This window comes from Helianthus annuus, chromosome 6 (assembly GCF_002127325.2).
Source record: "Helianthus annuus cultivar XRQ/B chromosome 6, HanXRQr2.0-SUNRISE, whole genome shotgun sequence".
NCBI classification, from domain to species: Eukaryota; Viridiplantae; Streptophyta; class Magnoliopsida; order Asterales; family Asteraceae; genus Helianthus; species Helianthus annuus.
Window position 1 is genome coordinate 31,971,160 of NC_035438.2, and position 16,342 is coordinate 31,987,501.

Below are 16,342 nucleotides of genomic sequence, written 5' to 3' on the forward strand. Positions count from 1 at the left end.
CACTAACGGTATTTTACCCGTTCATTTTTATTAACGTGGTTTGACTATCAAACCCATTTTCGGGGTGTTACAATTCCTTCCATTCCCATCATTCCCATCAGTCACACCATTCACACCAATCACACCATTCTCATTCCCATTCATTTAATGGGTCTTTTGACCCAAATAAGTATATAAATACACCTCCAGCTGCTCAAAATCAGTTGGACCCAGAGAATGAGTCGGACGAAGATTCAGATCCGGAGATGCCACCGTCGGGGTCACATATACACCCCATTGAAATTTCTAGTGGTTTCGCTTCTTACGCAGGATCATCTTATCAAGGTCCAAACGAATGGGACCAATATTGGAACCAATTTACACTCGAAAATACACCCTCTTACCATTCTCCTATATTGCCTCCGCTGCCACCACAAGAGGACGTGCAGATGGAACCGGTGGAACAACCGCAGCCACCTCCAGAACCACTAAGGAGAAAACGTGGAGCGCGCATGTCCGTGCGTTTGGGACCGCGATCGAGCTCGCTACCACCACTACCACCAACTTACCCTCCTATCCCTGAGGACCCACAAATGGGTGGACCCTCAAACACTGCGCCAAAGGTTGATCCAACTCTTGTAACATTTTCTCAACCACCACCGCCATCGGGTTTTGATAACCCAATTCCTACATATCCAGACACGTCTAGATATAATCCTTTTAACCCATCTACGCCGGTAGATTATAACTACCAGGCGCCTTCGTACGACCCTTATATGCAAACGGTCGTACATAATGCTTTATACCTGTCTCCCTTTCTGCCTGCCTACCCTGCTACTGGATATCCAAATTATGGATACCAGTATCCTGTTGTGCCTCAACCACAACCACAATTAGAGGCCATTAATCAGGTCTTGGAATGAGCAGAACAAATTCAGCGTCAGGCTAAAAAGACAGAGAGGAAGACAAATAAGTTCTTCAAGAAACTCTCCAAGCTAGTCAGGGGAAAGAAAGACGAGTGAAGAATTTTCTTTCATTTATCTTGTATTGTTATTTATTTAAATTTCAAAAGTCCATGCGTGGCCATGTCTTTTTCTTTTAAGTCCCTGTGTGGACAAGTGTTTCCTTTTTAGTCCCTGCGTGGACAAGTAGTTTAATTTATTTCAAAGTCCGTTTAAGGCAAGTATTATAATTTTCTATCATTTAATGAGAATTTTGGAATTATTCGTATTATATGTAATCGTTACATCCTTTTCAAGCGATTGTCTTGATTTTAATTCGAACATTATCGATCTGCTCAATGATTCCAAAAGATCTCCTTAATGGTTTTTGAACTACCAATTGGCAAGGTCCATATTATTTGGCAATGATGAATGATAGTTAAGGATGAATAGCCCTTCTATCCAGATAGTTAAGGATGAATAGCCCTTCTATCCAGAGGTGGTGAACTATGTTCAAACCTCAACGCCTTTATGGTCAAATGCGACCATGGCTACATATATTTTATTATCAACCATTAAGACAATTATTCTATGTTAATATTTAAGTAATGTTAATACACCTGGCTGTGTGACCTGAGGAAGCACACTAGCCGTCAAGGTGGTGGACTACGTCCAAGCCATATAGCCTGTATGATCGAATTAGATCATGGCTAATATCATCAATGCAATGATCGTATATTTTAACATCCTTAGTGATGAATTGCCTACGGGCTATATTATTAACATCCTTAGTGATGATTTGCCTACGGGCTATACTTTATTGTCAGTTGAGACAATGACAATTGTGACCTTATGGTTCCCTGTCCAAGGTGGTGGGCTATGCCTAAGCCTCATAGTCTATATGATCAATGAGATCATGGCTAATATCATCAGTGCGATGATTATCTATTTTAACATCCTATGTGATGTCAATTGATTTTCCTACGGACCATATTGCATCGTCAATTATGACAATGACAATTGTGGTCGTATGACTCCCTATCCAAAGGTGGTGAACTATGTTCAAGCCTTAAAGCCACTTGATTTAATGAGATCGGGGCATATACATATATATATATATATATATATACTTTAATCCATTTAATTGTCAATGCGACAATGATAGTTGCAACCTAATTAGTGATGGACTATGTCCGAACTTCAAGGCCCTTTGATGGTTCTTCAAGACCGTGGCTAAATACTTTATTTATATTGACTCAAACATTCATTATAAATGTTAAAACTTGGCAGTTGTGACGTTGTGCACACTAGTCCAAAAGGGTGATGGATTTAAATATCCAAACCCTATAGCCTATATGGTTTAATGATACCATGGCCAATGAAATTTTCAAGTCATCTGAATTCGATGACCAATTATTATATTGCAACTGAGCAATTATTTATTTTGGTGTTTAGTACCAAGTATACAAATATGGCAAATTCTGATGAAGCCAATAGCAGACGCAACAATGATAATGTGAATATTAACCGCGATGGCGAGGGAGTTAATCTCTAAGCTATGATAGCCGCTGAGGTCGGCAAGGCTATGAATGCTTTCATGGCTAATTATAAGGAATCTAGTGCTACTCATTCCATGTCCCAATCAATTCCACATTCATCAGCTCGTAAGGAGAGCTCAGTTCGCTCTTCAACTGCGAACAGTGAACCTAAGAAACAAGTGTTTCATGATAAGCCTCATTCCTCTAAGGACGGTTGTACATATAAGTAATTTGTCTCATGCAAGCCCCAGGACTTCAATGGTGAAAAAGGGGCTATTGATGCAATGAGATGGTTGGACAAGATGGAGACAGCTGTAAACATCAGCGGTTGTGCTGATAAGGATATTGTGAAGTACGTTTCACAATCGTTTAAGGGCGATGCCTTAACATGGTGGAAGGCCATGATCCAGTCTACAGGGAAGATACCCCTATACAATCTTGAGTGGTCCAAGTTTGTGGACCTTAGTAAAGAAACGTAATGTCCACTGCATGAGGTGGAGAAGGTAGAGTCAGATTTTCTGACTCTCACATTGAAAAACTTGGACTGTCAGAAGTATGTTACCGACTTTAACTCTTTATCGAGGTTAGTACCTTACTTGATCACTCCGAAATCTAAGCGCATTGCGCGATTTATTGGAGGTCTAGCACTGGAGATCAAGGGCATGGTTAAGGCTTCGAAGCCTACTTCCTATAGGTCAGTTGTGGACCTATCATTGTCTCTCACCCTGGATGCGGTGAGATAAAAGTCAGTCAAAACTAAGACTGATGGAAAAAGGAAGAGGGAGGAGGATAACTCCCAAAAGTCCAAGAAAAAGGGCAAATCTGGGTTCAATAGGAACCAGCAGAGGTCTAATGAGAGACCAGTTTACAAGTCCTTCAACAGAAGACACTGCGGACAGCGTCGTTCAGATCAGCAGGCGAGGCCTTGCGGTATTTGCAAGAAGACGGGGCACAAGACTTTAGATTGTAAGGATCTTAAGGATGCCATCTGTTATAGCTGTGGCGAGAAGGGACACGTTAAAACGAACTGCCCTAAAGCTGCCAAGGGAGGTACAGCTAAGCCTGGAGAGGCGAAAAAGGGAAACGCCCGAGCCTTCCAAATGAATGCAAGGGAGGCAGTGATTGATGCTAATTTCATAACGGGTACGTTCCTTATCAACAATATCTTTGCTAGAGTTCTTTTTTATTCGGGTGCTGATAAGCAGCATCCTAGCATATTCTTAATTCACAGCATCCTATCAGCCTGCAACATGTATTAAAATAGAGTCAGTACAAAAATGTACCAGCGAGTATATAAGTTTAAGTATATAGCATAGTAGATTAAAAGACTCATATCCACAATGTAAATGAATGAAAATAGTTTCAGCCATTCTAGTGTTCGCAGTCCAAGTGATAGCCCAAGTGTCCCGATGCTTTGGTGTTTTCCTAAGACTCAAGGAAAACTAGAATCCTCCTAACAATACCCCCGAGAATAATGGGGAGGTGCATCTTCCTATAGCGCTACTATTGTTAAGGCGGAACTACACACTCTGGATTAAACGTTCACACAGCATAAAGAATCAAGAATCAAGAATCACAGGTATCACATTCACATAGGATAGAGTTTAGATTCCAAAAGTTTCAAGTTTAAGTTTCATAGAATACATGTTACATCCCAAAGTTTAAGACAAAAAGGGATCGAGTATACTCACAGTGATTGCTTAACAGTTTCACTGTTATTGGATCAAAGGGAGCTCTTTAGATTTAGCCTGATTAGATTACAATAGATAAGTGTCGGACAAAATAATGAGATTGCGGAAAGTGTCGGATCAGTCATCTTGATCGGATGGCCGTTCGATCGGACGGCAGTCCGATCGGATTGCCATTCGATTGGGATGACTTATGTGAGTGTGGGATGGCTCGCCATCCGATCGGATGGTCATCCGTACGGATGGCCATTCGATCGAATGGTCATTCGATCCAAGTGTTAAATTCCAAACATGTTAATCCAAGTGCTCAACTCAGGTCACCTCGATCGGATGGTCATCCGATCGGACGACAATTCGATCGGACTGCCATTTGATCATGGAGGTTTCCAAAGTTTCAAAAAGATTCCAAGTAGAGAGGGTTGCAAGGTATAAGCCACTTCGATCGGATGGTTGTTCGATCGGACGGCAGTCCGATTGGATTGCCATTCGATCGTCATGACTTGTTCCGTTTTGCAACTTGTAAAGTTTCTAAGTTTCTGGTTCGACGGTGATGATACGGTACGTCTTGAGACAATGGTAAACACATCAATGTTCAGCCGATCTGATCGGATGGGAATCACCCCGCCCGATCAGGTGTCTGTTCTTGATGATGTTCATGTCGGAATCCGTACTTCGGTCATCTTCTCCGACAACAATCCATTTTCCAAGCCGACTCCAGACTAATCATCAAGTCTACAGTCCGTTTGGGTCCGGATCCCACTGTTTTAAGTAAAAGTTTAAGAATAATGATGAAGAGAAACATACGTTTTAGCTGAAAATCCAGATTTAGTAAAGATTCGGTGTAAGACACATGAAATTTCTTAGATCTGAGCTAGATCTTGACTAGACTGACATCACACAACAATTTGTACAAACCACCATGATGACGTCACCCTTAAGAGCTCAAATCTCAGAGATTTCACGGTGAAAAATGTGATTTCAAAGGAGAATCACGTAGAGAATAGTGTATAGATCAAAGATGTACAAGAATCTAGTGTAAAACATACCGAAATCATCGAGAAATGGAAGAAAAGTACTTGAGAGTGCCTAAAACCCACATAAAGTGTTGAATTCAGCATAAATCAGCAAAAATCAGCATTTTAACAAGCTAGTATCATGCAAAAATATGACTAAATGGTCCTTAATGCTTTCCTAAGTGTCGGGAATTAAAAGTGTCACAAAAGGTAACATAAAGAACACTAAACGATATAGTTTGACACTTTAATGAACCGGTATCTAACCGAACAACCGGACACTACCCGAAACATCAAAATTATACTAGAAGCATTGTTTTAACATTTCTGAGCTAGTTATGATCCCCGAACACCCTAACACACTATATAACACATAATACACATAACACCTAACTATTATACTTAGAATCTAACCATTTATCTTAACTTACCATCACCACACAACCAATACCCCCCCCCCCTAACTTGACGGTCACAAGGGTGGACCCACCCTTGATCTTACTTGATTTCATTTGATATGTTAAGAGATTTGGTCTTGTACTTAGAAGACACATTATCCATTGGTTAAACACTTAAAATGGTTATAAGATGATCATGAGCTCATATCTTTCACACACTTCACACACACTTACTCTCTCCCTCCTTCTCCCTCCCTAACGGCTGCGAGCCACCACCCACACCACCATCATCTTCAATTCACTTTCATCCATTCCAAGTTGATCACAAGGTGTTAGAAGCAAGATTAAGAAGCTTGGTGCTCTTGGAGATTAAAGGACCACTTCCATTTGCTTTTATCCATCACATTTACCATCTTCATCTTCTTTGGTTCTTCCCTAGCCCTTGTGCTAGTAGTAAGCTTCTTGTCACTTGAATTTACTTCTTATTTAGTTGGTTACAAGATGATATATGAAGAAAATCATGAAGAACACTAATGAACAAGAAGATAACTCTTAACATAAAGCTCACTAACATAAGAATATATGTTGTTTTAGTATATATGTGGTACTTGATGATTGATTGTTTGTGTTTATGATGTTAGACATCATTTGAAACCTACTAGATTGTGATTAAACACATGATCTAGTAAGTTAAGATGATGATCTTGTGAAAGACCAAGATGATCATACTTTATGAATACATGAACTTGAATAATAAAAATTGTTTTTATATGTGATGATGATTTAAACACAATACAAGTCTTGTAAGCGGAAGATTTCCAAGATAGTTTTCTCAAGAAACTAAGTTAAGTAACAAGATTTATATAAACTTGGTTCTTACACAAACCAAACTTGTTTTTAATGATTAAACAAGTGAAGAAACACTTGTGTAACAAAAAGATTTCATAAAGAAGCATTTTTAGGAAATATGTTTGGAAGTTGTAAACACCCAACTTCTTTAAAAATGAAGTTTTTAAGGAAGTAAATACATTCTAAAGGGTAACTAAACCTACTAAACACACTACCAAGTTACTACAAGTTTTTATGAAAGTTCAAGTTCATGTTGTTGTGTAAATTGCATGATTTTGGCACTTGGTAAGTGTTGATTGAGTTAATGATTGTTTGTGATGATTTTAAAAAGAAAATGATATGCTTTGGTAGCATGGACACCTCCATTTTTAGGGGAAACTATGACAAAATTATTTTCAAACAAGTATTTACAAGTATATTTTAACCATCAGTTTCCATATAAACATTGCCATAATTTTTGTTACAAAAATACAAATATTGGAGGTTGGTTTTTATAAATAAAAGTGGCTAGATATATATATTTAGAAGACACATGTGTGTGATTATTTGTATACTTTGTGGATTAGTTATATTTGTAGGATCGTTTGCACGACCAAACGAGTCGTTCAGAAGAGTTTTTGCTCAATACGAGAGGCGGAAACAAACGTATTAAGGTGATTCAGCTTGCAATTCACTTTAAATTGTCTTTTGATTGATATAACAACGTTTTACAACGAATAGACACTTCGGCAGCAGTTCGACTCTGAAACCAGAAAGTTACAAATGAGATCCAAGACACTAGTATTTATAGGCGTGCCTATTTTGCACGAAATGGTTCAAACAAAATAGCCAAGCTATTTCGTACGAAATGACTATGTCATTTCGTATAGTCATTTCGTGCGAAATGACCAATGCTATTTCGTGCGAAATGGCCATCAACACAGATTTCTCGTATATCGTGCCCTGGTCTTTCTAATCTAATACAAGACTCGATACAAGACAAAGTTGACAGACATATGCACCAACAGACTCCCCCTTGGATGTTGACGAAGTCTTCAGTGTCGAGTCTTCAATCTTCAGTCTTTATCAGTCTTCTCGTTCTCTCCTAAAGTATCTGACAATGTAAAGCATCCTCAATCTATTTCTTCTCTCTATCAACTAATCTCCCCCTTGGATGTTGATCTATCATTTTCATAGACTTTGAATCTGAATCTCGAGCTCTCTAATTCTCTTGATCAGATCTCTTGATTTCTTAAGTTCATCAGTATCAACAGTTCCAAGATTATAACCTGGCTAACCTTTTGCTCAGGATCGAAACCTGGCTCTCTCTTATACCTACATAATCTCTACTTCACAATCAATTTCACAAATTTAAAATTTGACAAATTTATATACCTCTTGCAAGTATTAATCAATCAAGAATTGATTTTACAATATTAATCTCTGATGAACCACTTGTAGGAAAAACAATTTTTACACATTCATTTCTTATTTCAAACAGACTCCCCCTTACTTGATGTCCATCACGTTTAGCACTCGGAATTTTGAAAATCAGCTTTTCAACATCAGTTGTCAAAAATAAGATGAAATAAAATCTTTTTGTCTTTTCAAAATTTTATACTAAAACGCACTTAAAATCTTTTTGGATTTTTATTTTTAATAGAAAGCAGTAAAGAAATATATACAGACAATATTTTTTTGTGAGTTTGTGTAAGAGGATCATATCAGTTTCTGAGACAAATCACTAACACCATTATGCGTTAAACATTTTAAGTTCTAAACAATTCACTTAGATTGTCAGTATACTGATCCACTTAAATTTTTACACAAAGTTCAACTGTTTCAAGATACAAGATTAGTGTTTTAAGCACTTAAACTTATTCGCGTGTACCATTTCAGAATATACTCCCGTGTCCAGACTTCTATATTCAGTCTTACAGGTGAGTGTACACTAATAATATCTGTAAACGGATAATGCGAGACCATGAGAACTCAGCTTAGAACTTCCGTTCAGACAAAGAGATGATGGCTCATCTTTCGGTGTGTCCCGTTTGGGGATCTTTTCTTCAACAGCACATGATTAGCATTTTTCAATGTTTCATCATTTTTTATGCTGAGGGTGGGCTTTAAGATTAAAGCAGTGCAGAGCATTATACGAGGACTAGGCTATTGCTTCCGCAAAATCAGAAGTCCAGGTATAATACCCCAGATATCACCACGCACAAAGACCTAGTATGTCAAAAATAGAAAATCTTTCAAACAAGATTTCAGGGGTTACCCATATATCCGAGAGATGTTCCCCACAAGATAAGTAAGCTATTCGAATTTAAGTTTATATCTCGAAAACAATCTACTGAATGTGTAAAAACCTACTGGCATATCATCAGTGAGATTGTTTATCACATTTTTGACTTTCCAATTCTTTAGCGTGTTGTAATAGTCCACTGATGTACTATCATTTCCTCTTTTTCACAACAAAACTCATTTTTGAATTCTCATGTTTTTGGATTTTTCAAATTTTTGAAATTTTCTAAATTTTTACTCCCCCTAAAATCAAAATATGTTTCAATTTTGATTTTCTGAGAAAATTTGAAAACAAACTGTACAAATAAAGTGACAACTGTTGTGAATTGCTTCAAATCGCCATCCACTTGGCATAAACAATCAGAACTCCCCCTTACAACAAACTATTTTCCCATTATGATTTCAAAACAATTAAGTTTGTTTTAATCAAAATGGTTTTTCCGGAAAATAAAGTTTTGTTGAAATTCATAAACCACTTGTATGAAAGTTAAATCAAGTTCAACTTAATGACCTTGATTAACCACTTGTAGGTTCAACAAAACAAACATACCACATGTAAAGATAAGATATGACACTTTCAAGAAAAAAAACTACCACTTGTAAAACGAAATTTCACAGATGTCAATTTCTCAAGACAGATGCCGATTCCTACTCCCCAATTTCCAACTTGGGAGTTCTGGCAAGTCAGGATTTTTACATATAAAACACAGACATCCAAGCCTGACCAAACTTGGATGTGACCTCTTCAGTTTCACTCGGGGTGTAAGTTGCCTTCTTTGTTTCATAAAAATCTTTTACCCCTTTCACCTTCCCATCGATCATCTTTCCAAAAATCTTTTTCACATTTCCATTAAAAACTTTTTCAACATCAAATTCTTTCTTTTCAGAATAGAATTGATTTGAAATCTCAACTTTACCAACTTTTTGTTTAAAATTTTCAGTCCTCAATGGCGGAAAGTTAACATCATCCATTGGTGGAACTGAATTTTCTTCCTTTTTAACAACATGTGGCTCCTCTGACTTTGTGGAATCAGATTCATCGCCAGATTTCACATCTGATTTCTTAACAACCCACTTGGTTGTTAAGATTCACCCTTCTCTTGTAAAATTTTTTCGAACATTCACCAACTTCATATGTTGAGTTTTTGAAAACTTTGTATTTTTCAATTGGTGGTTCGGTTTTATCAACAATTTTTTCTTTTAGTTTAGAAACAACTTCCTGTTTTGTGCTGGTAGCTTTTGGACAATTCCATGCAATGTGACCAACTTCATTGCATCTGTAACAAGTTCTTGTTTCTTTTCTCTGATTAGCTCCATTCTTTTCAAACCTTTGTTTTTCTGCAATGAACTCTTTGTTTGACTGCTTACAGAATGAGCTCCTTGCTTCTTTCTCAGAACTTGTCACTGAAACAAATTTTGTTTTTGATTTAGAAATTTTCTCATTTTTATGATTTTTAGATGGAATGAAACCAAGACCTTTCTTTTTGAAATTACCGTTATGGTTTGGTTTCTTTTGAAAACCAAATCCAGAACTCTAACCTTTTTTCTTGTTCAATCTTTGTTGAACTCTTGAAGTGTATTTTTTAGGTTTTTCAGTAAGATTTACATCTTTTATTTCAGAAATATTAATTTCTATTAATTTGAAAACCTTTTTAATCTTTTCAATTTGAACACTTCTTATTGGAAACTCTTTATCATAATATAATTTGTCAGAATCATTCAAAGTATATGCAACTTCGAATGTTTCGTCATTCAAATTGGATTTTGATAACAAAAATTCTTTACTATAAACTCGTTTAACCGACGATTTTGGACTGTTGACTGACGAACTCGAACTTCCAGACTCAGACTTTGACTCCGACTCCTCATCCTTATCCAACACCTGATCGACCACTTTCTTTATTAACACAGACTCATGATCAGTGTCAGACGATGTGAACGTGACGTCTATGTTTTCTGGTAACTCATCAATTATTTCAGACTTTAACTTTATAATGACTGCCTTTTTTACTTGCTCCTCATTTGGTTTTCTGGGAGAATAACCTTCCCAGATCGGTGGCGGACACTTATTATAATTTGCACTTTGTTTCTTACCGGTATCCTTTTCTTTCTGCTACTCATCTTGAAATGCTTCAAAACCTGCAACAGTTGGATAAATTCGATCAATCAAATAATCAGAACTAGAATAACTTTGTAGTAAACGCCTGATTCTTTCATTTTCTATCTTTTCTGTCTCCAACTCCTGCTTTAACTTTGCACATTCTTCAATGTAATGATTGATAGCCTTCTGCTTGGACATCATCACCGCATTCATCATGGTTAAAGCATCTTCTCTTTCAGAGTTAGTCTTTTGCAGACTATTCACTGTCCTGTTCAACACATCATACGACTCTTTCATGTAATTAACATCTAACAATAATTTCTCCTTCATCTTCTCAAGCTCATTAAACTTCTCGTCTTTTTCTTCACACTTTTTGCACGATTCTAAACATTTTAGACAAGGTTTAATGACTTCAACAATCTTCTTGACTTCAACAATTTTCTCGACTTCAACTATCTTTTCAACTACCTTCTCAACTTCAATCACTTTTTCAGCAACTTGAACCTCTTCACACTGTTCATGCTTCTTTTCCTGAACTACATTCTCACGGTTGATCTTTTTCTGATTCTTTGCTTCTCGCTTCTTCTTTAGTTTCTTCACTCTATCTGCAAAATAAAATAGAAATCTTTCAGGAGATAAACTAGTTTTTCCAATATTAATTTGCATTTATTCTTCATCATCACAGTTATCAGTTGATGATTGATCAAATACTGTTGTTGAACTTTCTTCCGAAGATACAAATTCTTCATCTTGATTCTTTGCATCATCATCAAACACTTTCATCCATTCCTTCATCAAATTAGGCTCTACAACTATTTGTGCAATTAATGCTCCTAGCTTTGATTCAGGTGGAATGTATTTATCCCAGCTAAAACCTTAGGCCACTTTTTCATCGTCTTGATCTATTATCCCATAGTAAGCTTTCTTCTTTCCATCATAAATCTGTTTTGCATTTGATAATGATGGTTGTTGCTGATGAGGCTGTTGAGCAACTTGAAGATAAATTGCTTTTTGATAATAATCATTGTTGCCGAACGGATTCTTAGCGCCGTTTGCTTCTCGATTAGTACATTCCCTCTTGAAATGTCCTTTCTCCCTGCATCGAAAACAAGTAACTTTAGATTTATCAAAACCCAAACTAGAAACATTTGCATCTCTAAAATCATCTCTTCCTGTAATCATTTTAAACTTTTCAGCTCTTCTTAACACACTCGCTAAGCACCACTTGATATCCATAAGTTCCATTTCCTCTGCATCAATCTGATCGTAATCCTCTTTTGTCAACATAGGATTTCCGATCCTTCCTGCAACAATCCCTCATAAGATTCTAGCACTGTAGCAAGTAATGCCATGTGATCTTTAGCAACTTCTTCAGAAAAACTTTGACCATTCGAAAGATTCATTGCAATGTTGCATTGTATCACATAACCATTACCACTTTTTGAGCTTTGAGACTGATAACTTGAGGTTGAAACATTTGGACTAACATTCGAGTATGAAGAAAATCCACTGCTGCTATTTGGACTTTGATTTACTGTTCCAGATGAATTTTCTGCACTGAAAGCAGTTTGAACCTTAGGGCTTACTTCAGCATCCTGAACACTTCCTTTGTAATACATCTTGATGTATTGTTGACCACTTGGATTGTTCATCCTAGCAATCTTTTGCTGCTCAAGATCTTGTCCTTCAATTTTTTCAAAGAACTGAGAAATTGTCAAACCATCATATTCTCCAGTATTCTTTAATATCATCAAAAATGTACCCCATTCTTTCTGTGGTAAGGCATCAGCCAGTTTGTCAACCCATTCTTCTCGTTCTTTATTTATTTCTAACAAAGACATTGAACGAACTAAGTGACAATATCTTTCAATCAGTTTCTTGGTATTCTAACCCGGCAAACTTGTAAACAGATCAAATTCTTTCTTTAATAATGATTTCTTATTCCTGATCATTTTCTCACTTCCCTCAAACTTAACACGAAGTGCATCCCAAATTGAACGAGAAGTGTTATCATGTTGAAGTAAAATGAATATGTCTTCTTTCACAGCTTGCTGTAGCAGACTAATCATCATCTTTTTTGCTTTGTACATGTCTCGTCCTTTATCCGACAACTCAGAAATAGTTTTGATAACTCCCACATCTGTACGAGGCTTAACATACTTCTTTTCAATACACTCCAAAATCTCAAATGATTTGCTTGAACCCAATTTTCAAACCGATCTTTCCATCCATAGTATTCTTCAATACCCATTAGCTTCGGGGGTTTTTGCAAAGTTCCTGTTTCATTTTCCATGTTCATGCTTTGAGCAATGGCAGCAGGAGTACTCGGGGCAGTAGCAAACGCGTTGTAAAATTCCTCTTCCATAATTCGGTTTTCAAAAATTCACAAAACAGCCTATTCAAACGAAATCACAATTCAAGCGAAATGCAACTTCAAGCGAAATGATTGATTCGTACGAAAAGCAATCCTGTTTGGTGCAAAATGACTGGTTTCGTGCGAACTAGATGATTTCGTGCGAAATATCTGAACTTTCAAGCGAAATGAGGTTATTTCGTACGAAATAGGTGATTTCGTGCAAAATGAAGCACTCTTTCTAACGAAATGACGATCTGGTGCGAAATGGGTCTATTTCGTACGAAATAGATGACTAAAAAGTGATTTCGTATGAAATCAAAGACTCAATTCGTACGAAATGCTGCTGATGTCATCATCTCGGCCATATTTTTGTCAAATTCATCAATTTTTAGTCCGATTTTAGGTCTGAAACTTTCAAGGCTTTGTTAAAACAGTGTTTCACTTATAATGTGTGAAATTCAAACAATTTTAACCGTGAAAACTTGTAAATTTTGAAAAAGAAGGTGTAGAAGTTAGAATTTTGAGCTGAATCGGTAAGAACTCTTCCTCTTGAGCTCTGATACCACTTGTAGGATCATTTGCACAACTACACGAGTCGTTCAGAAGAGTTTTTGCTCAATACGAGAGGCGGAAACAAACGTATTAACGTGATTCAGCTTGCAATTCACTTTAAATTGTCTTTTGATTGATATAACAACGTTTTACAGCGAATAGACACTTCGGCAGCAGTTCGACTCTGAAACCGGAAAGTTACAAATGAGATCCAAGACACTAGTATTTATAGGCGTGCCTATTTCGCACGAAATGGTTCAAACGAAATAGCCAAGCTATTTCGTACGGTGCGAAATAACCAATGCTATTTCGTGCGAAATGGCCATCAACACAGATTTCTCGTATATCGTGCCCTGATCTTTCTAATCTAATACAAGACTCGATACAAGACAAAGTCGACAGACATATGCACCAACAATATTATTTTGGGATTTGAAATAATATAACTTAAGAAAATACCAAGAAATTACAATCCAAAGTATTTACCAAAAATCTCAAGGAATAAATATACAAGTTACGCACAAGATATTGGGAAACCGAACGAAAGAATGTAGCTTATAAAATATTCCGGAAAATACATTTATAAGTATATTTTTGGTAAATAATATTTTGGACACAAAAAAAGGAAAATAAGATTTTTCCAAATATTACCAAGTTATATCATATTTTCGACAAAGAGAAAATATACTATTTTTGAGAAGTAAAGATATATTTTCTTAGATTTTTTTTTTTTTGAAGATATATGATTTTTGGGAAAGATATATATTTTCTTGGATAAACTTGGAATACATTATTTTGGATAAAATAAGTTTATATATATTTTCTAAAGTGTTAGACTTGAAAATATATTATTTTGGAACTACAAATATTTTTGCCGAAAGAAAAAAATTATAAATAATCTTTCTAAGTAATAACTCTTAAATATATATATTTTGGGAAATATATACATTAGTAGACTTTTATTTTGAAATAATATTCCGGAAAGTTTAACCCAAAATTAAGTATAAGAATACTTAACAATTACAAGAAAATACGTATTTTAGTACGTATAAACACACACCGGAATACGACCCCAAAATATGACAAAATACACATGTATAAGATACCCCAATCCTTGTGAAGGAAAAAAGGATATAAATACTTGAGAAGTATTATTACAAAAATATTGTTTAACAATTATTCCAAAAAATTTACGAATATAATTTAAGTTGAAATATTAATTATTTTGACTATAATTATATAAATTGGAATGATATCAGAAACGTAACTCAAAAACGTTAATTCTAAGTCAAGGCACGGCCCATTCGTCTAATAGACCCTAGTACATTGTAGGAAGTCGTGTTTGCTGAAGGGATTTGAGTTACGAGTACCGAAGACGCAAGACTGTGAGTTCATGTCCCCCTTTCCTTTTAACTGTTTTCAGTTTTATAACTTCGGGGGTGAAATACATGTTACAATTGTTTACAAACGTTTTATACATGGTATGGTTATCTAAGGAAGGTTACTGGTTGATCATGTGAGTGGTGGGTACAACACTTAAGGCCATTAATCCTCGTCGTAGGACCAAGGGACATGAGTGATAGATCTATATGGGTGTAGCGAGCCCACACCCATGAGGACCAGGGTGGCCCATGTGGTGACTATGTCCACATACTGAAGCCGTGGCAAAATCTGCTAGGTTTGAGTTTTCCTGCATCACTTCACACATACCATTGGCCTTGCAAACCATTGGTGATCAGTTTGTCCTTATTGCTTCATACCAGGATTCACATACATACAGACATACTTTAAAGGTTTGTTTATACACACAACAAACACATGAACTCGCACAACTTTTGTTGATGTTTTCAAATTACATGTATTTCAGGGAATTAAGTGGATTTGGCGGGTGTTTGCATGTTTCAAGCTGCGTCATGAATAAAACATGTCATCCAAAGGCACTAGGGTTTAGGAGATGTATCTTAATCCTGGACGAGATACATGATCTTAAACTCAGTTTTATTTAAGGTCTTTTGTCGAGTCTTCGTGAACTCATTTAAACATGTTGTGGTTTGTAATTTAAATTTGGAGTCTACGTTTCAGACAAGTATGTTGTGGTATTTTCCAAACTTAATTTATGGATGAACATCTACTGGTTTTATCATATAGTGTTGTTATGATTTATTGCTATGGTATTAAGAAAGTCACACCATAATCACGTTTCCGCAAAAGTCAGGGTGTGACAGCTTGGTATCAGAGCTTCTATCGTAGCAAACTAGGATTCTATCTCGAGTCTAGACTACGATAATTGGGGCTCTCACGAAATTGTTTTCACAACATATTTTCAATGCATACACGAAACGCCCAGATCCAGGAAACAAGCTTTTTTACAAACAAAGGACACGAAACACATTTCAAAATTTATGTTCATAGTTCAGTCTAAGAGACTGGGAAGTTTAGTCCGAGAGACTGGGTAGTTCAGTTTGAGAAACTGGGGAGGTTTAGTCTGAGAGGCTAGGTAGTTCAGTCTGAGAGGCTGGGTGGGATAGTCTAGGAAGACTAGGATGAATACATGCTTACATTGTTACTACTTACATGCTTAATGATGATTGTTGATATATGTGCATATGTTGTGATTGTTTTGTTACAGACACCATGTCCTCAT

General features: G+C 36.4%; 1 protein-coding gene across 1 annotated transcript; it reads left to right on the plus strand.

The window, feature by feature from the left end:
- Positions 1–245: 245 nt before the first annotated feature.
- LOC110919487 (formin-like protein 14) lies at positions 246–902 on the plus strand. The gene has a single exon (XM_022163755.1). It carries the CDS (start codon positions 246–248, stop codon positions 900–902), a length of 657 nt encoding a protein of 218 aa, XP_022019447.1.
- The last annotated feature ends 15,440 nt before the right edge of the window (positions 903–16,342 follow it).